Source organism: Carcharhinus amblyrhynchos, chromosome 3, assembly GCF_965287045.1.
Source record: "Carcharhinus amblyrhynchos chromosome 3, sCarAmb.v2.hapA, whole genome shotgun sequence".
NCBI lineage: Eukaryota > Metazoa > Chordata > Chondrichthyes > Carcharhiniformes > Carcharhinidae > Carcharhinus > Carcharhinus amblyrhynchos.
Window position 1 is genome coordinate 42,096,621 of NC_137326.1, and position 24,039 is coordinate 42,120,659.

General features: G+C 42.3%; 1 protein-coding gene across 11 annotated transcripts in view; it reads right to left on the bottom strand.

Moving 5' to 3' along the window:
* foxp1b (forkhead box P1b) overlaps positions 1-24,039 on the bottom strand; it is a 492,035-nt gene that overhangs the window by 98,556 nt on the left and 369,440 nt on the right. For all 11 annotated transcript variants that reach the window (XM_080183569.1, XM_080183534.1, XM_080183572.1 and 8 more), the window contains one exon: positions 18,232-18,321. In XM_080183569.1, the coding sequence (XP_080039695.1) occupies positions 18,232-18,321 (90 nt within the window). The remainder of the gene's footprint in view (positions 1-18,231; positions 18,322-24,039) is intronic.

Sequence of the window (24,039 nt, forward strand, 5' to 3'; positions counted from 1 at the left end):
AGAAACTAAATGGCACCAGCTATACAGATGTTGTAACTACAAGAGCATGACAAAGGCTAGGAATTCAGTGGCATTCCAAAGCCTGTCCACCTATAAGGCATAGGTTTTGTGATGGAATATTCTTCACTTGTCTGGATGAGTACAGCTTGAATAGCATTCAAGAAGCTTGACACCATTCAGGACAAGAAAGCCTGTTTAATTGGCAGCCTATCTACCAACTTAAACACTCACTGCCTTCACCACCAATGCATGTGGCAGCAATGTGCACCACCAAAAAGACGCACTGCAGCAAGTCACCAAGCATTTTTCTAACCTGTGACTTCTACCACCTAGAACAAGGGAAGCAGATATTGTTGCACCACGTGCAAGTTCCTCTCCAAGCCACAGACCATCCTGAATTGGAACTTTATCGCCATTCCATCACTGTCATGGGTCAAAACCCTGGTGCTCCCTCCCCAATAGCACTGTTGGTATACCTACAACTTATGGGCTGCAGCAGTTCAAGACGGTGGCTCATCATCATCTTCTCGAAGGCAATTAGGGATGGACAATAAATGTTAGCCTAGCCAGCAATGCCCACAATCCGTGATCGAATTGAAAATAATTAAAACTAGTGACTATTTTTTATCAACATGAATGACTCATATGCAAGCCAGAATTCCTGTTGACAATGGCCCTTTAAGTAAATGGCAAAGTCAAAGACTTGAGTAAGAAAAAGTTAATTTAATGTTGTTAATCAGCCATGACAAAACATGAAATAACTTACTAAATCATTCATAGAAACAGCCTCTGGATTTTAATTACAGGCATTTATAATTTAGCAAACAGCATCTGACTTGAATATTGGTATCCCAATACGTCATTCAGTTTCACAAAGCCCTTGTATTGATTGGTCATACAGTAATGTACTAACATTTATTAATTTTATTTTTAAAGTCTATTTCTCCATTCCCCCCTTCCACCACCATTAATTGATTTAAGCTATGCAACTGATTAAAAAAAATCAATATGTACACTGGTTAACTAATCTATACAGTTTTTCCATTTTACTTAAAGACACATGCCACAGTTTTAATGTTACAACAAAATGCAAAGTGCATTTAATGGTATTATGTTTTGTTGCATTATTTTCCACATCTACTCACTTTATTATAATACTATAATACCATAATATGAATACACGTTGAAGTGCTATGTGGCATGGTGGAAATTATACAAAAAAAATCCTGTCCAAAGTCAGTCAGAAATGTGAAAAGCCAAATGAATGAAGACTAAATATTACAAATTACAGAGCATAAATAATTATTTCCTTATGTTAAAGCATAAATGAAAAATGCAACAAATATCCTTGAAACTGGAATTTTGAGAAATTTTGTATTTGCATTGAAAACTCATGTTTCTTGCTTGGCATTGATGTGGACAATCAGAGGATAAGCTGTTCCATGAAGGTAAGCATTATAATGCTTGATTCACCCACTCACACCTGCAATTTTTTACTCCCTGCCCGATTTTGTTTTATTTATGCTTCAGTATGATTATAATGTCTAATTAATAGTAAATTCGAGCCAGATGTAAACATGATGAAAAAGTTTGCATTGTGTGCAAGTGAGAGGGTGGAGCTAAATTATCAAAAGCCCTGGAATCATTTGCCAAAATGACTGGAAGTTGAAGTGGAGAGGGTGTAGTAGGATCATTCTGGACAGACCAGCTCTGATTAGCCACATGGTTCTCCTCATTCAAATTAATCTTATGATCATCTTTATGTATTTCTGCACATCAAAATACTTGACTGATTCAAACCATTAAATTCAGCTATTTCAAATAGCTCAAAGTGCTGCTGGCCTAATGTTGTAGCTTAGAAGTGTACTTTGATTTAATTTTAATTCTTAATGCTATATTTTGCATGTATTTACACCTAAACGTAATCAGTGCTATTTTACAGAAAGTAATGGCTTCTAACTTAAAAATGAAAACCAAGAATTGGTAGCTTGCCATCAAAATCAATCATTTTCATTCTTCTCTACATGATTTAATTTTCAAGCTCAGTACTCTAATTGGAAGGCATTATGCAGTTTTGTGCCTCATATAAATAGCTAAGTAGTAAGCCTCCATTAAAGATTCTGGATTACACTGAACATCTACTGGAAAATGCTCTCTCTGTCATCCGTCTAGTTGGTCTTTGTAGAGAAAAGGATAGATGTGCCTAACTTCAGGGGACATTAATGAGGAGATTATTTGATGTAAATAGCATGGTTTACTTGAATCGAAACCATATTTTCTCAGCAAGTGAAAAAACTTCTCTCTGCCCTGAGATAGCAATCATTGAACATAAGATTGCTCAGCCATTCCAGGTCACGAGAGGTAGGTATATCAAGGCTTGACATGTACCTGTTCCTCTATTAATTGGAACAATCAATAACACATTCGTTCTGCAATCATCGGTTAGTTGTGCATGGTTCTAATACTGTCTCTGGTAAAGACAATATTCTGGTAAAAGCAACATGCATTTTAGATTAGCAGAAGGGGGTGGGGGGTGGATGAGAGATTGTACCTCTTGAGGTAGATTGAAGTTTGGAGGCAGCACTGATCTAATATTGGAGAATTAATCAACCTTTGGCATTTGAGAGATAGGGAGGATTTGAGAGTACATTTTGGCTGTGCAATAGTATAAAATAGTCTGTAGTCCAGATAGAACTTATTCTGCATTTCTCCCGAAATGGAAATGTAAGCTGGGAGAGATGGAAAATGGCCAAGATTCACGATAATCTTTTTACAATATCGTACAAAGTCTACCCTATTTACATCACAACCTTATTACTTGTCTAGCCGACACCAATACTAATTTTAAAACAGAAAATTCAAAATCAGAAAGAGTTAGCAGCTTAAAAGAACAATATTCAGCATTGAGAAAAAAATCCCCTGGGCTGGTTTTGCTCACTTAAGGAGCTTGGAAAGAAATTTCCCAAGTATGTTTTTCCTTATTGGTCCTGGGGTCTTTTTTTTTACTCTCCCGGAGCTCCGGGATTGGCTCTGGTGGTGTGTGGAAAGAGGGAGAAAATAAATGATTACCCCGCTGTTCCAGCCAAGCTCAATTTGGAGCAGGCTTAATAGACTAGCTGATCTTTTGCTGCCTGTCAATTTTGTAGCTTCATAACAACCTTTCTTTGATATTGTTGACAGTATTCCAAATCTTTTTTGTTAAGCGGACAAAGTCCATTCCCAACCAATACCACTTTCAGGTTATATTGCAATGAAGCTTGGAAAGTTGTTAAGGCTGCTACATATGTATATGAATCATACTAATTGTAACAGTGAATTAGTACCATAACTTTCACAATTGGGGCAGCATAGTGGCACAATGGTTGGCACTGCTGCCTCACAGCACCAAGGACCCAAGTTCGATTCCCGGCTTGGATCACTGTCTGTGGAGTTTGCACGTTCTCTCTGTGTCTGCATGGGTTTTCTCCATGTGCTCTGGTTTCCTCCCATAGTCTAAAGATGTGCAGGTTAGGTGAATTGACCAATGCTAAATTCTCCCTCAGTGTACCCAAACAGGCGCCAAAGTGTGGCAACTAGAGGATTTTCACAGTATCTTCACTACAGTGTGAATGTAAGCCTAGCTGTGACTAATAAATAAACTTTAACAAGATGTATATTTCTTCCACTTAGTGTAATCATTAAATCAAATCATTTTGGACTCAATAATTTTGACCACCCACCCCACAAGCCACCAACTCAACACCATGCAATGTGTTTTCTGATGGTGGAGGCAACCTGGCATTGGCTGTTGGCGAGATCTTCTGGTCCCATTGAGATCTATGGCATTTTGTGTGGCTCGCCCATCCCGCCGATGGGAAGCCTGCTCTGCGCGCGCGCGCGTGTGTGTGTGTGTGTGTGTTCGGGGGGAGCTGGTGGGGATTGGTGGATTGTTGAAGAGTCACCGGAAGATCCTTCCCATGGGAAAGGCAGGAACATACAGCATGAGCGGTTCTCTTGTAATCAACAGTCAAACTATTACTGTGAAGCTAGGAAGATGTGGGCACTAAACATTTTTCAGCACTCAAACTTTGGAGAGGTACATCATTTCTGTGAAAAAAAGAACCAGTAATCTATCCGGAGCCAAAAACAAGGCCATGATCCATGTCCTTCACTTTACAGCAATATGGATTACTAACACTCACTTGCCTAGAAAAGCAGCGGAATAAAAGGAATTGGGAAATATATATACACAATAGATCTCTTTACAAACAGATTGACAGCTCTGGGATCCAGGGACCTGGAACTAAAGCATTTTTTATTAACGTTAGTCACTCACGCGTAGGTGATCTGGTAGCCTCTGTGTATTTGAAACTATATTCTCCTGTGTGTTTAGATGCCATATCTGTGTAGCATTGCTGCATTGTAGAAGGATTTTGCACCCCTTTAGTTACGGATACATTCCACACCTGTGCTGTTGTTTACTCACACCTGCATGAAATGACTTGCACCTTGCTGAAAAACCTGGGGTATTTAGTCAATTAACCTTTACCATAAATTGATCACCAGTTTGTCTGCATAGGGAGCACAGGGGAGGAAATGGACACAATTGTGCCTGTTTTCCTGTTGGAAAATTTAAAATCCTGTAGCGCATCAATAGCAGCAGGAAAGGGGAGAACAGGGTGTGATACGTAGCAGACAGTGGATGTAGTACATCAGCACCAGTATGATGTAAGAAGGGTATATAATTAGACTGGAAGTGATATCTTTAATTTTTTTTGTCATGGTGTAATGATTGCCATACTCGGTTGCTATTCCAGGCATCATTCTTTGGCTATTGCTGGCCTGCAGTTCCATGCTCTTCCAGTTTCAGTGCCTGCGCTCAATTTCTACACAAGCCTCATCAAGTTTGCAGATGTAATCAAAAACACTTACGTAAATATCCAGCACAATTCAAAGGTATTTGTGCCATGTTTGCTCTTTTTCTGTTGTGTACTCATTTGGAATGGGAGCAAGGAAAGCACCATATACAGAGCAACTCTTGAACAGTCATGGAAGATTTGTTTTGCAGTATTTATGCTGCATTTTCACTGAAGCTTTTTGTTAGATTATTTTAACCAAGTTTTGGAAAATATGTTGATCATTATTGCTATTCACTGCTTAAGGTAGCTTGCATTCAAGACAGCTCCAATACAAAATATTATGGTTAAAATGGTACAAGATAAAAGATGGCACTCCAAGGAGATCAGCAGAATTGTTCCTTTTAATTCTTTATTTTGGACACAAGAAAACTGCAAGGTGCATTCAAATTTTAATGGGAGTTAGAAGTTTCCCTGCACGACAACAGTAACCCAATATGTGATGAGCTCTGAGACATTTAAACATACTTATATAAAATGGAAGTATTATTGCTATTTAATTAATTTTATTGGATTCTGCAGTGGCAGGCAATTGTGTTACGTGCTTTGCTGCTGAGATTGCCCCTTGTGTGCTGTGGACTTCTCTACTGGTTCTGCATGAGTACTGCCTTTAAATGTTCCTCTATTTGAAGGATCCACTGGTGGATATCTTTATTTGTAATTATCCCAGATGTTTCAGTAAAAATTTCAAGGACGTGCAACAACGGTTGTCTGCATTGAAATCTGCCACTGCATTGAAATCAATGGCACCTGCAATGCTGATCACAGTTACATGAGAAGAACATTTCCTTTGAATGCTGCTCTTAACACTGTGGACGTTTTGGAGCAAACATTTCAAGTTTTAACTTGCTTGGAGAACATCTATAGACATTCAGGAAGGTGAGATCAAAAGGCTTTGCAGCACCCAGAGTTCTGTGCTCTCACAAAAGGCATCTCCTTACATGAGGCATCAGCCTGCCTAAGCATAGAACATGAAATCCTTTCTCTCATGCTTGGCCATCTCCACCCAAACCAGTTTCACAAATTTTGTGACTGCAGGGCTGCTGATTAGACAGTGCTGGATAAAGTCCTGCAGTCAATGTGTTCAGCATTCTACACAAGATGCATACCAATCGACTGTAATGCTCAGTTCTCACACATGCCTTTTAGGGTGACACGGCATGACTGGAATGCAAGTGTCACCGATCTTGATTTTCCTCTGCTGTACTGCACAGGATTGGGTCACTGCCAGTGACCTTCCCTGCTGTTGTGCGTAAATGATGGTAGGACACACTGTTTCCTTGTCAATTTGGCTCCTGATACTAGCCCAACATTATGCAATACACATGCTTATATCCCTCAGTCCCACCAGAAGTTTGCATGAGGAGTGATCCCAACCTCTCCAAATGAGCCAAGTTGCTGGTCTGGTCTCAGATTGTTGAACAGAATTTTCACAATATCATAAAGAACCACATTTGGGCAGCCAAGCCACTTTCTGATTCAGAGCATACTCTGAGCTCCAATCTTTCACATAAAGCAAATGTTAAAATTGTTGATCATGTGCAATTAGATGCCATCAAAGTGTTCACATAGTGGGGGCTGGCATTAGCTGTTCTTCAGCCATTTTTTATCTTAGACTTTTGCACAGAGCAGCATTATACTCAAGAGAATTTTATGGAAGCAATTGGGGTCTTGGCTGGAGAGCCGGGAAGGAGACCCGCGTTACCTCATTTAGGTAAGACCTGCTAAATTCATAGCAAATCAGGCAGTTAACAGGCAGGCCTTCCATGGGACCAGGCCCTCTGAGGATGGGATGTCCTGCCTTCCATGAGCTGCTGGCCAATTAGAGACAAGCATTATGCTCAGCAGTGCGGTATTTGGAGGGAGAGCTGCTTCAGGAAGTAAACTAACCAGACAGCCATGATCACAGAATGACCCAGACCACAAGAAAATGATGGCATGAGGAATTTCCTGAGGTGGGCATCAAGGGGAGGTGATGTGGAGTTTGGCAGAAGGACAGGGAATGGCTTTCAGCAGCAGCCACCAACCACCCCCCCCCCCCCCCCACCCACCCACCCCCATGCCTCTCGCACCCCAAATTGAGACCACAAGCAACCGACACAGATTTGCATGTCTTTAACACTAACAGTGGCTGGAAGAGACCTTTAACTGGGCATTAATTTTCCCTTTAAGGGCCTCATTTGGCAGCAGGAGATGAAAGTCATCCAGCCTTCCCACGATGGACTTACTATGTATGAACATAGTATGTATGAACATGGCCTGCAGGAGCAGGCCATTTGGCCCTTCGAACTTGGTCCACCACTCAATAAAATCATGGCTAATCTGATTGTAACCTCAACTCCACTTTCTGCCTACCCAACAATCCTTCATCCTTGGCTTATCACAAATCTATTTATCTCTGCTTTAAAAATATTTAAAAACCGTGCTTCCACTTAGGCAGAAGTCCTTGTTGGAGAAATTAGAGTTGATGTTTGATATGGATATGAAATGCTGACCATAAAGCCAGACAGCTGAAAAAATTACTTCAGGGCATTCTTGGACAAGAGAAAGTACCTTAAATATATTTCTAAATGCAAATGCAAGTAATGGTCAAAAGGGGGGAACTAATTAGGGACTGAAAAAAATATTTTTGTAGTAGCAGAGGGCACAGCTGACACATGAAATGAGTACCATTTATCTGCCTTCAATGGAGAAGAGAATGCTGCCAATGGAGCAGTAACTGAGGAGGCAGTAGAGATATTGGATAAGATAAATTCAGCAGGCAGTGGTGCGAAGTGTTACCATTTTAGTCCCTGGTATATGTAGCAGCAGATATTCTGCTCCATTGCACCAATTGGAATTTACTATCAAGCATTGCGCGTAAGTTAATAGACGAGAACTAGTGAAAACCCAATTCAAATGATTGGTGAAAAAAACTTCAGTGACATGGGGCAGATTTGTTTTTTCACATGGCAAATAGTTAGAATCTGGAATGTACTGCCCGAAAGTGTGGTAGAGGCATTCGTAGTCATGCTTTGCAAAAGGAAACTGAATAAACACCTTGAATGAAAATAACTGTGGAATTATGGGGAATGGGCAGGCAAATAGGCCAAGCACAGCTGCTTTTGCAGGGAGCTAATATAGACACAACAAGCCAAATGGTCTTACTGGCCATTCACGTCCCTTTGCTGCTGTAGCGAGGATGAAGAATTTGGTGCCCAGGCAAATCTCCATTCATTGCAGTGGGACCAGAAAATCCCACGACATGGTCAGCCATAAGATTCCGCTCTTTATTTCTTTCTTATATTTATTCAGTGTCTTAGCCTCCACAACCTTTTGTGGTAGAGAAGTCCACAGATTCACTACCCTTTGCATGAAGACATTTTTCCTCATCTCACTCCTAAATAGTCCTCCCTGTAGGGAGAGCAAAACTGCATGCAATATACCATGCAAAGGGTAGTGAATCTGTGGGCTTCTCTACCACAAAAGGTTGTGGAGGCTAAGACACTGAATAAATATAAGAAAGAAATAAAGAGCGGAATCTTATGGCTGACCATGCCGGCGGGATTTTCTGGTCCCACTGCAATGAATGGAAATTTGCCTGGGCACCAAATTCTTCATCCTCGCTACAGCAGCAAAGGGACGTGAATGGCCAGTAAGACCATTTGGCTTGTTGTGTCTGTGTTAGCTCCCTGCAAAAGCAGCTGTGCTTGGCCTATTTGCCTGCCCATTCCTCATAATTCCACAGTTATTTTCATTCGAGGTGTTTATTCAGTTTCCTTTTGCAAAGCATGATTACGTATGCCTCTACCACACTTTCAGGCAGTACATTCCAGATTCTAACTATTTGCCATGTAAAAAACAAATCTGTCCCATGTCACTCAAGTTTTTTTTCACCAATCATTTGAATTGGGTCCAGATATGGTCTCACCATTCCCTGCATAACTGCAGTAAAACATCCCTACTTCTGAACTCAAATCCTCTTGCAATGCAGGTCTTTACCTTCTTAATTACTTGCTGCAGCTGCCTCTCCACATTTAATTGGACAGTTCTCGCAAAGAGCTAGCACAGGCACATTGGACCAAATGGCATCTTTCATACTGCATTATTCTATGGCTTTATTGTGTTAGAAATAACTAACTGACCAGTGTGGTGCACCAATCTGCAACTAATAGCAGAAATGAACTGTGGGTGCAGCAGTGTGTGAGCAAATCAAAGAGGTAGCATGTATAGCTCCATCAAGAGTTCCAAAGCAAATTCTTAAGTAACAAGAGTACAGTTTCTCCTCTTTGCTGGATTGACCTTCATGTGAAACCTAAAAGTTATGGAAATTTGCAATAGCTAAAATCAATTTCAAAATTTCAATATTCAAATCATAACAAAGTAAAATGAGTCTTGTCCAAACATCAAGATTTTTTAATTGCACTTCTTATCTAAACAATTAAAATGGTGTTAAAAGTATGTAAAGGGTAAAAAATCAAAATACAGTTCTGAAATGTGGTGATCTCCATAAAGAAATTGTGCAGTCATTAAAAATCGTAAGATTCATGCATAAAGTGGTATAAAAAAATGATTCATGCATTCAACGTAACAAGAAATTTGTGACAAAAATAGCAAGATTGTAAATCAATTTAATGAGAAAGAGCTTTGCTAAAAACTATTAGTTATAGCAAGCTTATCGAAAACAACACCCACAAGACAACATTCCCCCGCATGTAGAAGAATAGTGCACTCAACTGTGCCATTTGTGGGAACAATGTATGATCTGAAAATTAAATACAGACGCATGCAAATTCAATAATAAACTGATGATCAATTAGCAGAAAATTTGCTGAAGCTTTCATACTTAACCATATCTTACAAATAAAATTCTGAGTATTGAGTCAAAACAAGAAAAAAAATAGACGTCACTGTATTAGTCAACACTCTCTTCTTCCTACTCCCCGTAGAAATAAACTAAAGCTTTAAGGTCTTATCTCTCATATTGGTAACAGTTTAGAGACACAAAAATCTTAAACAAATTTAATTTTAAAGATACTCCAATCAAATTTTGGAAATCAGTCACACACGGACAGCTCTTAACTTGCTTAGTTTCAAAAGGTACGCTTCATGAAGCATTTCAAAAAAAAGGGTAAATAATGTCAGTTCAGATTCACCTCTCTCCTGTAGTAAGAACAAACAAATTATAGATCCTCAACCCTACTGCTGGCAATTACTCTCCCATTCAACCCTATTTTTTTCAGGATAATTTGTTCATAGGTTGGTGTTGTACATGACCTTGAATTTTATTTTAAATTCAAATCTATAATAAATCATATTTTTATTAAAGAAAAAGTAATAAGTCATTCAACAATGTAGGCAGGAATTGTGAGATAGTGTATTTGTATTTATGGATACAAATACATACTTTCCACACTTTTTGAAAAAAACCTAGTTAAAATCCAGTGAACTATATTCCAGATAATAGCATTGTATATCTAAAGTAATGAATGAGGAAGCCTTCGGCTTAATGGTGACATTCCCATCTCCAAGAGGGAAGGTGACATGTTTGAGTACCATCCCAGCAGAGTGAATGGCCATCCCTGCAGCTTTATAATATATCTCTAAATATTGGGTGGGCAACAGAGTACTTGCATCTGATGAATGGGGACACTCCCCTACCCCCAACCTCCAAACTGTCCATCCTAAAAGGTAGGTAGTATTCTTAAACCTAGATTCCTTGTAAAATAATTAGCTGAATACTCCACATATTTCACAATAAAACTGTGCACCAATGTTTCCACAAATCTTGGCTGTCTTCCTTCCTTGCAGGAATATATGAGGCCCTCAGCTAGAGTTCCAGTCAGTTCATTTAGTATTGTCTCTCACCACTGACTGGCAAAGTTCTTCTGGGGCTGAAGCTGGTGCTCAGTAGTAGCATCCCCTAATGAGGCTGACAGACAAAATTTCACCATCAGCTTTGTTAGTTGTGCGTAGTATATGCTGCTGGAACATGTCCCTATCCATGTGCAATCCAATTTCTAGGTAATTGCTGTAATTTTAGTTAGGACTTGACCTAGTGCAGAATTCAATGGATGGATGGACATGACATTCATATTTATCAATAGAGAGGTGAGGAGTCTATTAGGGGGAGGGGTAGCGACAGGACAAGGAAAGAAACGGCAGAACAAATGCCCAAGCATAATAAGTCACAATGCTGGCTACGATACAGACAGAACTTTTATACAGATTTCCTACAATAATTATCTGATTGATAGAAAGATAATGGAGTGCCGCAACTACAATGAATGGAAGGAAATTATCTAACATGCATAATCTAACATAATTCATAACAAACTATGATGATGTTATCTAAATCATGCCTAGCAATTCTGGAAAGTCAATTATAGTATTAGCTACACTGGTTAAACATCTTTTTGCTTTTGGATTGCATCTTAGATTATATGCCTTTAAACAATTCCGTACTCATCGAAATTTGACTGTGATGTTCTGGTTCCATTTAATATATTTGTCTATAGGAAAACTCAAACCACAGCTTTACAAATGAAAAGCCAGGATATAAAATGTACAGGATCCATTGTCAGGGAAAGAATTTAAAAGCACCAAACATGCTGCCAAACTGTACTCCCCACCCAATTATCAAACACAGGATACAACGAAGTTTGTTTACATCTTACAATTGAAAGCATACAAAAAAGGTCCCTGCACAGCTCCGTTGTCAGGTCAATAATCAGTGTTGAAATACTGAAATATCCAGATAAACTTGTACCTCATTTCCCTCCCTCAAATACGTGTCAAAGGTCTACTTTCCTTCCCTAGGTTACTCCCCATTAGTCTAATGTAAATTGTCAGCTGTGCAATGGCTTCATGAGACTTGTAATAATAACCCTTTATTTACATCTTTACATTTTAAACACTTGAATTTTTTCATATGTTTCCCATCCCATCTGAATATTGCACTGGCATGTGCTCCATAGAGTATATCTATACTTACATGGCACTAATTATAACAGACCAAATTATGAGATGTAGCATTATCAAGAAAAACACAGGAGGGGTAAATTGGATAGCTCCCAAAAAAGGGCTTGGGGATCATGATGCACGATTAACCCTCGCCTGTTGATTGAAATGCAGGCAGCATGCCAACTTCACTTCTGGGCCCCTGCTGAAGCATTTAGCCAGCACTAACTGTGCTGTTCACTGGCTACACATGTCAGCAGGAGCCCAAAATTGTAACTTCCGAGCACTTCTTAAAGCTAACCTACACTTCTTAATAAGAGTGACAACACGTCTGGACGAGGCACTGATAAATGTGTGAGGGTGTCATACAGGAAAGGAGTCTGACTTGGGAAAAGGGCCAAGATTTTCCAACTTTGTGCAGGACGTCTTGGTGGAGAAGATGGAAATAGGAGAGATGGCCTATATCCACAGGGGGCAGAAGGCCCACCCGTCCTGTGGTCAAAAGGTAACAGGAGCAGATTGTCATTGAGGTCAATGCTAGTGGTCTAGGCCCAAGAACCTGACTTCGGTGCTGCAAGAAGCTCAGTGACTTCAAACAAGTGGTTAAGGTAATTGAACACATCATCAAATGTCACATCCCACTATTGCACCTCTAGCCTCAGACACTCTTCAATTCACCACACCCTCATACCAGAAACCTCTATCAATCAGGACTCATAACTAACATTCATATGATCCACTGCACGCACACACTCTGAAACCTGCTGCAAGCCTCATATCCAAAGTAAAGTTTATTTATTAGTCACAAGTAAGGCTTACACTTACACTGCAATGAATTCCCCCAAGTTGCTACACTTCAGGTCAATGCACCTAACCAGCATGTCTTTCAGACTGTGGGAGGAAACCCACGCAGACATGGGGAGAATGTGCAAACGCCACACAGACGGTGACACAAGTCGGGAATCAAACCTGGGTCCCTGGCGCTGTGAGGCAGCAGTGTTAACCACTGTCCCACCGTGCCGCCAGGGCACATCTTACGGGTAGCACAAACATTTTAACCTTGACAGCTATATAGCCACACTTGCAGGATAACCTGAGGCAACAGGAACTAATCGGAGGAGGGTAAGTACATGAGAAAAATGCTGGCCATTATTGAAACAGCATTTCTTGCTCTTGTGGGAAGGCTGAATCAATTGAAAATGAAGATATTCTCATATTTAATCTGCCTTCTCATATACCAATTCCCCCTCCCCAGAAATTTACCCGTGTTTTTCTCCTTTCATATACCGAAAAGGTGAAACCTTGGCAAGCAACAGGGGAAGATCAAGTAGAGGATGATTGATATGAAAACACAGCGTTACAAAGTTTCAAAGTCTCTACCACCAGTACTAACACTGACACAGCACTAAAATCAGTGTTCAGAGGGGTTTAGAGGTTATCAGTGTTGCTCAACAATCTGTTCTCCATGACCATCCGAGGGGAGCGGCAGAGGTCTGTGGAGCACAACCCTATTGTGATCCCCCATCACTGCAATACTACCCGTTCTCTTGCTGTTACCTGTAACCAGTCAGCCCAGACTGCTCCACCCATGCAGAGGTGTTGCAGTCCACATCCAAAACTTCAAAGGCAGCACGGAGGCACAGTGGTTAACGCTGCTGCCTCACAATGCCAGGGACTGGGACTCGATTCTGGCCTTGGGTGACTATGTGGCGTTTGCACATTCTTCCTGTATGCATAGGTTTCCTCCGAGTGCTCTGGTTTCTCTCCCACACTCCAAAGATGTATTGATTAGGAAAAAAAAATTTGCTCCTTAATGTCTGGGGGATTAGCAGGGTAAATGTGTGGCATTGCAGGCATAGGTCCTGGGTAGGATGTTGTTAGTGCAGGCTTGATGGGTCGAATGGCTTTCTGCACTGAAGGGATTCTATGATTCTATTTTATGTTCCAGGCTGTGAGCTGACTGAAGTCACTCCCCCCATCTGCAGCCCCCTTCACTGGAAGGCAGCAGCCTTTTGTTAATCATGTGACCACCAATAGGGGTAGCAAAGGCACACAGAAGACAGATACTAAAAGCAGAGTTTAATGCTCCCATCAAAGTGAGATCTGAGGCTGGGGTGGAGCACGAAACTGAATGGATGGCATCCCCCCATTGTGCCAGGAATCCACCCGTGAAAATACAGATGCAATTTCACACTTGGGTAGGCAAGGTTTCTGGCAGGAAATGCACCCATTCACTTATTAAGGTCCATAAGTGGCCAACAAAGAGCCTTATCCTCCCTAGCGTCAATTCTTAGGCTGGTGGAAAAGTGACAAAATACACTTTTCCCTATCTCAGGCAGGAAAGGGTGGATAGCCTCACTTTAAAGGCCCCCGTCAAGGCGCACTGTTCCCCGGATGTTGGGTCAATGGGTGCTATTCGGATTGGCGGTTGGTGACTAGTGGGGTGCCCCAGGGGTCGGTGCTGGGGCCTCAGCTATTTACCATTTATATAGATGATCTGGAGGAGGGAACCGAGTGCAGGGTGTCGAAATTTGCTGATGACACCAAGATTGGGGGAAAGGCAAATTGTGCGGAGGGTGTGGAGAGTCTGCAGAAGGATCTAGATAGGCTGGGTGAATGGGCCAGGAAATGGCAAATGGAATTTAATGTTGGCAAGTGTGAGGTGGTCCACTTTGGTAGGAAGAATGGTAGGAAGGACTATTACTTACGTGGCGAAAAACTGCAGCAGGTGACGGTGCAGAGGGACCTCGGGGTCCTTGTGCATGAGTCGCAAAAACCCAGCTTGCAGGTGCAGCAGGTGGTCAGGAAGGCGAATGGGATGCTGGCCTTCATAGCGAGGGGGATTGAATATAAAAGTAGGGAGGTCTTGCTGCGGCTGTATAGGGCATTGGTGAGGCCGCAGCTGGAGTACTGTGTGCAGTTTTGGGCGCCGCACCTGCACAAGGATATTTTGGCCCTGGAGGGAGTGCAGAGGAGGTTTACTAGGCTGATACCGGAGTTGAGGGGATTGAGCTATGAGGAGAGGCTGAATAAACTAGGCTTGTACTCGTTAGAGTTTAGAAGAATGAGGGGAGATCTCATTGAGACGTATAAGATGATGAATGGGATGGATAGGATAGAGGTGGAGAGACTCTTCCCGCTCAAAAAAGACAGTAGGACTAGGGGGCACAGCCTCAAGATAAGGGGGAGGCGGTTTAGAACGGAGTTGAGGAGGAACTTCTTCACTCAAAGGGTGGTGAATCTCTGGAATTCTCTGCCCGTTGAAGTGGTGGAGGCTGCCTCGCTAAATATTTTTAAGAAGCGGGTTGATGGGTTCTTGATAAGAGAGGGGATTAAGGGTTATGGGGAGAGGGCGGGAAAGTGGAACTGAGCCACGACAGATCAGCCATGATCTTATTGAATGGCGGGGCAGGCTCGAAGGGCTAGATGGCCTACTCCTGCTCCTATTTCTTATGTTCTTATGAGCTCCAGGACCACCACCCACTGACCTAACCCCTGCCTACCCTGCAATCTCCACCCTCCCAAACCCCCTTCCCAGGCACCCCCTATCCTCTCCCTGCCAGGATTTTTGGGACTTACCATTTTGAAAGTCTTAAGGACTTATTCCCAGGCAGAATGTTACAATACTACCTCTGGCCACAACAGTGCTGTGCCTGGCCGGGTTGAACAGCTACTGGCCAATCTGATTTGATTTGTAATATTTATTTAATGGTTGCTTTTATTTTTGCATTGTGGCCAAGATGACGATGTGATGGTTAGTGTCGGAGGGAGTGTAGGGCTAAACATGAATTGGAGTTGTAGTTACTGGCATCACGCTTGAAGGGGATCCTGGACAGAAAGGTGATCACCTCCCTTACTCCTCCTTCTCCTCTTCTCGTAGCTTATCCTGTTCTGCATCACTTCCCTTCATTCTCCCAGTCAAGCTCTATTTCAAAAGAAAAGTCAGGTACTACCTATAGGTAGCAGCAAACGGCTTTGAATTCAGACAAAGTCCCTCAAGCACTTGCCACACCATACCCTGAGGACTTTTGCAACGTTGCAGAAAACATTTGTAGAATTGTACTGACAGCCTAAACATTTGCATTTACATTTGGAATATTGTGTGCAGTTCTGGTCACCTCACTATAAAGATGTGGAAGCCCTGGAGAAAGTGCAGAGGAGATTTACCAGGATGCTGCCTGGTTTGGAGGGTAGATCTTATGAGGAAAGGTTGAGGGAACTGGGGCTTTTCTCTTTAGAGCGGAGGAGGATGAGAGGTGACTTAATAGAGGTTTATAAGATGATGAGGGGGATAGATAGAGTGGAAGTGCAGAGATTATTTCCTTGGGTGAATGTAGCTGTTACTAGGGGACATAACTATAAGGTTCATGGTGGGAGATATAGGAGGGATGTCCGAGGTAGATTCTTTACTCAGAGTGTGTTTGGGGTGTGGAGTGCACTGCCTACTGTGATAGTGGAGACGGACACTTTAGGAACTTTCAAGTGGTTATTGGATAGGCACATGCAGCACACCAGAATATAGCTTGATCTTGGTTTCAGTCAAAGCTCAGCACAACATTGAGGGCTGAAGGGCCTGTACTGTACAATGTAAACAAAAATCAACCAGCATAAATCAACCAGGTTGACTGGCCATGAGAAATTGTCCCTTAGTGTCAAGAGAACTAGCAGGGCAAATACGTGGGGTGATAGGGATACAGCCTGAGTGGGACTGTTGTTGGTGCAGGTTCAATGGGGCGGATGGCCTCCTTCTGCACTGTAGGGATTTTAGTCTATAACTAGGTGATGATCCTTAAATAGCATTCTTCCTGCTGCTTAGCTCTTGTTTGACTACAAGATTTTTTTATGGGCCATGGGTATTGCTGGCTGGCCAGCATTTATTGCCCATCCCTAACTGCCTTTGGCTAGGCCATTTCAGAGGGCAGCTGAGAGTCAACCACATTGCTGTGGCTCTGGAGTCACAAGTAGGCCAGACTAGGCAAGGATGGCAGATTTCCTTCACTAAAGAATAAAGCTATACAAAGTAACAATAGGGGTTTATGGCTTGTAAACCACAGGAGAAAAGCTAAGTAATTCCTATTTCACTTTTGATGGCTGTCAGAAATTCTATTTAAAGTGAACTAGATGGGTTTTTCTGAAAATTGACAATAGTTTCATGGTCATCAGTAGATTCTTAATTCCAGATATTTTTAAATTAAATTCAAACTCCACCACCTACTGTGGCAGGATTTGTAATTGGGTCCCCAGCACACGAGCTGAGTTTCTGGATTTAATAGTCTAGTGAGAATACCACGAGGCCATCGTCTCAACTGGATCAGAGATCATATCAACTGGAGCGCTGAGCTCCAAAATGGCACTATTGATTGACATCAAATTGATATCAGATTTGCTTGCTGACTGACATCACAATCTACCTGTTCTGCATACATTGAAACAGCTGTACACATTTACTTTCACCAATAAAGTGTTCAGCACAATTTGCAGCAAAACTGCATGTCCAAACATTGGGTGCCATTTTGGACCCAATATAACACCAGTTGCTCCAAATATCGGGTGTTACCAAGCTGAATTTCATGCCCATGGTGCCTTACATTTAAGAAGAATAACATCAACAGTCTTTTTTTGTTCGGCTTCAAATATAATAGTGAGGATCTGAAAAAAAACATCTGATGCCTTTAAAAGAAAGCTATGCAAAGTAACAATAGGGGGTTATGGCTTGTAAACCACAGGAGAAAAGCTAAGTAATTCCTATTCCACTTTTGATGGCTGTTAGAAATTCTATTTAAAAAAGCATCACCAGAAGGAGAAAGCCTCTTGAGGTTACAGCCATTTCCTGTGATCATACATAATATGCTTCAAAAGTTGGTTTTCTACCAATTCTGTTGATCAATTGCACCTCCTTCAGACTCTCTTTTTTCTATCATGTTTACATCTGATGTGACTCAATGACAAGTACTGTCTAGGCATGAGAAGTCAGCCTGTCATGTTGATTTATGAGTGCATCAAACTGCGACTTGTCCAAACTGAAGCACACAGTTCATTAATTAGAGTGTTGTGACTTTGAAGACTAGACTCAGACTGTGGGGTTTTAACATTTGCCTTAATTTATATGCTCTGAAATGTGCATCTCTAAGGGAAAACTGAAATTCCCTGTCTGACTTTGAACTTCTTTTGACTATACAATAATCATTTCTTTGTCCATCATAAGGACTGCATCCCCAAGTCATTAATGCACATTGAACTGCAGTTGATGAGTAAGCCTTTCTGAATTAGAAAACAAAGCTGAAACACCACTGGAAAGTCTTCACTACATACATAGCTCACAACATCAGGCCGCTTCTCTTTCTGCTGTTCCCATTTTAATTATAGCATATTTACTCTTTTCGATATATGTACATACCTCTTTCGTTGGTTTCCCAGCATGTTGTTGTTGCAGAAGCTGAAGATGCAACTGCTCTTGCTGTTTCTTATAAAACTCCTGAAGCTGTTGCTGTTGTGAAAAGGTCATAAAATAATTACGTTAGAACAAAATAAACATTTAAAACATCTTCTTTTTGCCACAACACACGGGCCTGCAATTTGAAAAGAGATACACAGTCACGTCCTCTTATCAACACTTGTCCGACCTTTTGGATCAAAACTTGCCAATAAATCCCTCAGTGTATGAACTATTCTTAGCATTATCATTTCAGAACTAATCTTCAAAATGAACTGATGAAAACATGCCATTTTCCACACGAACTAATTAAAATATGGCAAGAAATGACCTTTGTCTATAACTAGAAAGCCAAAAAGTGTCCTTGCTGAGAATACATGGTTATTCACGGAGCAGTCAATGTAATAATTCATAGGAGTAATTATTAGCAATTTTCTAAACAGGTCACTCAAAAGTGATCCGTAAGCAAGAGCAGTCAACCTCCTCTAATATATCTGGCACAAGGGCATAACACCAGAATTAGTGGCGTTATTTCAGGAGCAGACTCACTGAAAAAAAAATGTGAATTCAATTAAAATCTGAATTTGACAAAAGCTCCATTTTAAGTCAGAGTTACGATCAGTTTTAATCAACCCGGTCCAAACTCATTCCCTCTTACACTCTCCCTATGTGTGCTGCAGCAAGGAAAACAATTTCTACTTCTCTTGATCTATCAGTGTCTCGTCATGTGCATGATGCTAAGGGAAGCTACATCCTGCCCACCTACTTATCACTGCAGAATACTACCCAATAAGAGAAATATTGCAGACCTGGAGGGCTACATTGGATGGTCACCAAGAACAAGCATGGGATCATTTTACACTGTGCCAGGTTTCCAAAACCCTGGCAAGAAAGTCAGTGGCAAATCTGCGCCACTCTGCTGGGTCGCCCTCCAGCCATTTTACACTCGGTGGGGCATTAATTGTTTCAGGTCGGGACTTTTATCGCTATCTAGGTAGGAGGCAGCCAGCCAAGCAACTGGCTGGCAGCTCTCTGGTCTCAGCAGCATGATCTGCAGTGGTGGCCACTGCCACGACTGCATCCAGGCCCGTGATCATTGCTGGAGCCAGATGGGAGGAGGTAAGATGGGGGGGGATTTTGGAAAGGCCAGTTAGGAGGCCCAAGCGAAAGGCATGGAGACTATGATGCCCAGGCCTTGGGAAAGAGGCTCCCCCTCCCCCCACATTTCCCATCAATAGCTCAAATAATGAGACCCAATGGATTTTAAAACTGGAGGTAGCCTCTGTCTGCTGCCACAAAAATTGAACTGGGAGCAGGAAGTGTCTGCATTCTCTGAATTACTCCCAGTGCCACACATAAGTTGGTACAGAAATAGGAAGATAGTAAAATTGAGTCCTTGGTGAAAATTCAGGGAGGTGGGGGGAGGGGTGTCTTTAGATTCCTGGGGCATTGGGATCAATTTTGGAGCATTTCCACATCACTGGACCAATATCTTGGTGGAGAAGTTTGCTACTGCTGTTGGGTAGGTTTAATCAAACTAGGCAGTGAAATGGGAATTTGCACATAAATTCAGAAGGAAGTGAAGCAAATCCAGAAATAGAAGGCAGAAAATTAGCAATTGAGAACAAAGGTCAAAGAAACAAAGGCTACAAAATGGACAACAAAGGAGTTGTTCAGTGACTAGTGACATGTACTTCAATACAATGAGGCTAGTGAATAAGGCAGACGAACTTTGGGTACAGATAGGCACTTGGAGGTATATTATCATCGCTGTTACTGAAACATAACAAAGAAAAAAAAATACAGCACAGGAACAGGCCCTTTAGTCCTCCAAGCCTGCAGTGACCATGCTGCCCAACTTAACTAAAAGCTCCTACCATTCCTGGGACCATATCCCTCTAATCTGTTCATGTACTTGTCAAGACGCCCCTTAAAAGTCATTACTGTATCCGCCTTCGCCACCTCCCCCGGCAACAAGTTCCAGGCACCCGCTACTCTCTGTGTACAAAATCTGCCTCATACATCTCCTTTAAACCTTGCCCCTCACACCTTAAACCTATGCCCCCTAATAATTGACTCTTCCACCCTGGGAAAAAGCTTCTGATTATCTGATAGTCTTTGTTCATGCCTTTCATGATCTTGTAGACTTCTATCAGGTCTTCCCTTAACCTCTGTCGCTCTAGTGAGAACAAACCAAGTTTCTCCAACCTCTCCTCATAGCTAATGCCCTCCATACCAGGCAACATCTTGACAAATCTTTTCGGTACCCTCTCCAAAGCCTCCACATCCTTCTGGTAGTGTGGCGACCAGAATTGAACACTATGTTCCAAGTAGGCCTAACTAAGGTTCTATGAGGCTGCACGAGTTGCCAATTTTTAAAATCAATACCCCGGCCAACGAAGGCAAGCATGCTGTATGCCTTCTTGACTATCTTCTCCACCTGCATTGCTACTTTCAGTGACCTGTGTAACTGTACACCCCGATCCCTTTGCCTTAATACTCTTAAGGGTTCTGCCATTTACTGTATGTTTCCTATTTGTATTTGACCTTCCAAAATGCATTACCTCACATTTATCCGGATTAAACTCCATCTGCCATCTCTCCACTCAAGTCTCCAACTGATCTATATCCTGCTGTATCCCCTGACGGTCGTCATCACTATCCGCAAAAGTATGGCTTAAAAAAGGGCAGAGACGGCTGCTCATATTCCTGATGACAGCGTTTTTAGGCAGGATTGAGGATGGAATTACAAAGAAACAGGGAATCATGGAAATTAATAAATGATAGTGAGGAATAAAGGTACAGACTGTGGGAAGATACAAATAGACAGGTCAGGTGGGATAAAGTGAATTCAGTTTGGAGGAGAGTGAGGTAATGCATTTGGGAAGGACCAACAAAGCAAGAGGATACACAATAGGTAGAATTGTGAACTGTGTAGAGGAGCAGAGGGACCTTGAAGTACATGCACATAGATCCCTTAAGGTGCCTGCTTGTTCTTGACAAGTGGGAATGAGATTTAATTAGCTCTCTTCGAATATAGGGAGCCTCTGTGACCTCTTTTGTACCACAGTGGATGGTAAACTGCAAGATATTTCAAACACTTCCAGTTCGAGTGCCTGGAAGGATCCAGACGCATATAAATTCACCGTCACTGTTACCTTCAATCACTGAAAAAGAGATCCTCACCCTGCTCCAAGATTGCAATGTGGTTACAGAAAGTGTCAGATTTCAGTGAAGACATCCGCAGTGAAGCACAGATATCATGCACATTGTTGCTCACTGATATTCAAGGACTAGAATTGCTCCTTGAACACTCTGGGGTCTGTCTTGCTGTGGTGGCCTTGGTTAATTTTCCAGTCATACGATATTTCAAAGGGAATGGCTACTACTGCACCCATGTCTGAGAGCAACTGGTTTGCGCAGAAGTCATGAAGTCAGTAAGACGTCCTTCAGCACCTGCAACACCACTCTCTGTACACATCTGTAACTTTGAACAATTACAGAAAGCACTGAACACTTGCAGAACCGCAGAATTACTGCAATAGTCAGAAGAAACCAAATAGCATCTAACCTGCCAGGAGCTGATTATCCTTTTGCTAGCTTGCTGTGGTGCTGAACATGTGTCAAGCTGTGTGTGGTTAAGAGAGGGCACTGGCTGAAGTATTGAGCTTCAAAATGACATTGCTGATTGACATCATCATCTGGCTGCTCTGCATACTTTTGTTGGACATTCAGGACACCAATATAGCACCTGGTACAATTCACCAAAAAAGCATGCACATGCACACCAAGGCTGGTATTTCCAGAAGCTACCCTGCCACCCTGCGGCAGACCTACTGAGCTACTGAAATCTCCGTTCACAGTGGTACAGCTGGAAGATTTACTGGTGTGAGGCATTGGAAAATTACAGCCCAAAAGTGTACATCGTGAGCGGAATTTTAGCTATATTTGGCAGAGTGTAACAACAGCTGGGAAAAACACCTAATGTGGTTTTCTCGCCGTACCTTTGGGAACAAGTAAACAAATCTTCAAGGGCTGGTTCCTTGACATCACACTGCGCCTGCAATTTAATTTTTTAAAAGCTGTCCCAGTGCACAAAAGTTCACCAGGGCCTACCGCCCCCATGGAACTGCCATAGGCACTGCCAAGGAGCAGTGCCTAGGCATGGCCCTCTTTCCCCTGAGCAATCCACTCACTCGAGCTCCTCTATGAAAAGTTTATTTATTAGTCACGAATAAGACTCATATTAACACTGCAATGAAGTTACTGTGAACTCCCCTAGTCATCACACTCCGGCGCCTGTTCTGGTCACTGCATCTAACCAGCATGTCTTTCAGACTGTGGGAGGAAACCGGAGCACCTGGGGGAAATCTACACAGACATGGGGAGGATGTACAAACTCCATACAGACAGTGACCAAACCAGGAATCGAACCCGGGTCCCTGGTGGTGTGAGGCAGTAGTGCCAACCACTGAGTCACTGAGGTCTGCCCTCCGTGTTCACGCCATGGGAGACTAGCCATAATTCATGGGAGGGTCTGCACTCACACTGATGCGAATGGTGTTTCTAACGGGGAGGGGGCCTTCTGTGGGATTTTCTGCTCCTGTTGCTAAACCCACCCATACACAAAAAATTTATTCTTTATTCAACATAATGGAAATCAGTTTCACTGAACATCACCTACCTTAGGCAGAATACAAGATGCTAAACCAGCAACTGCAACTACTTAAAAAAAAATTCAAGGTAATTTGTAATATTTATTTGGTACAGTTTCATGCAAGTGATTACTAATTCAGAATACAGCATGCCACTAATTGGCCTAACAAGAGTCTCCAGGGTAGTATTCAAATTATTAGCTGATTTAGAATGTTTGTCTAATTACTACAGTAAACCCTCTTCATTCTGCTTGTCTTTGGATCTATACATAAATGTGTTAGATGAATAAGTTTGTGGCATGGCTTGTTGGTAAATTGAAGCACTCAGCTACAAAAGCAGGAGCGAGCTTAAGTTCACCACTCCCAGGCAGTGAGCTCCCAATCCCAGATTGTTAAATTGGAGTAGGCAATGGTTTGTGGGGCGGTGCTGGGAGAGAGGAAGTGCAGAAGGTGGGCCTTAATAGCCAACCCACCCACTCAGCCCCCCATCCCCCTGCATCTTCCTTCCCAATAAAGTGCAAACTCCCTGCTGCCTGCTAATTATAATGGCTGTAGCTTGCAGCCTGGCATGCTTCTGCAGGGGGCCCCAACTTCATGCAAGGCTAGCAACATTTAAAGACAGCCTGCACTGCTTAAGGCCAAACTGCGTCTGACAGGTAAAGTCTACTTTGGCTACTGCTGGGGCTGAAACTGGTTTATTCAGAACTGAAGAGCAGGGAGGACGTACAAAAATCTCACAACAGACCAGAGCATGTACTCCAAGGTTTTGGGGCCTTAGTGGCCTTCTCCCTTTTTCCCTGTCCTCCTGAAATGCTTGCCAAATTTCTGGGGGCAAGTGCTGCTCACTCATAATGGCCAGGCTGTCAAGACTGCAGAAAGTTATAAGGAATTGTGGTACTCACTCTGAGGAGGATTGGAGAATTCCTCCACAGCAGTCAAGGCAGGAGAACCATTGTTTCAGCCCCCTATAATTTTCTCAATGATATCCCCCATGGTAGCATGGCTCTCACTACATTCTTGATGGCTATGTGCTGTTGGGTTGCAGAGGGGAATTGTTAGCCAGCAGTACAACAGACAACCTTCTCACCCAGCAGCCAACCTCTTGTTTGATGTGATT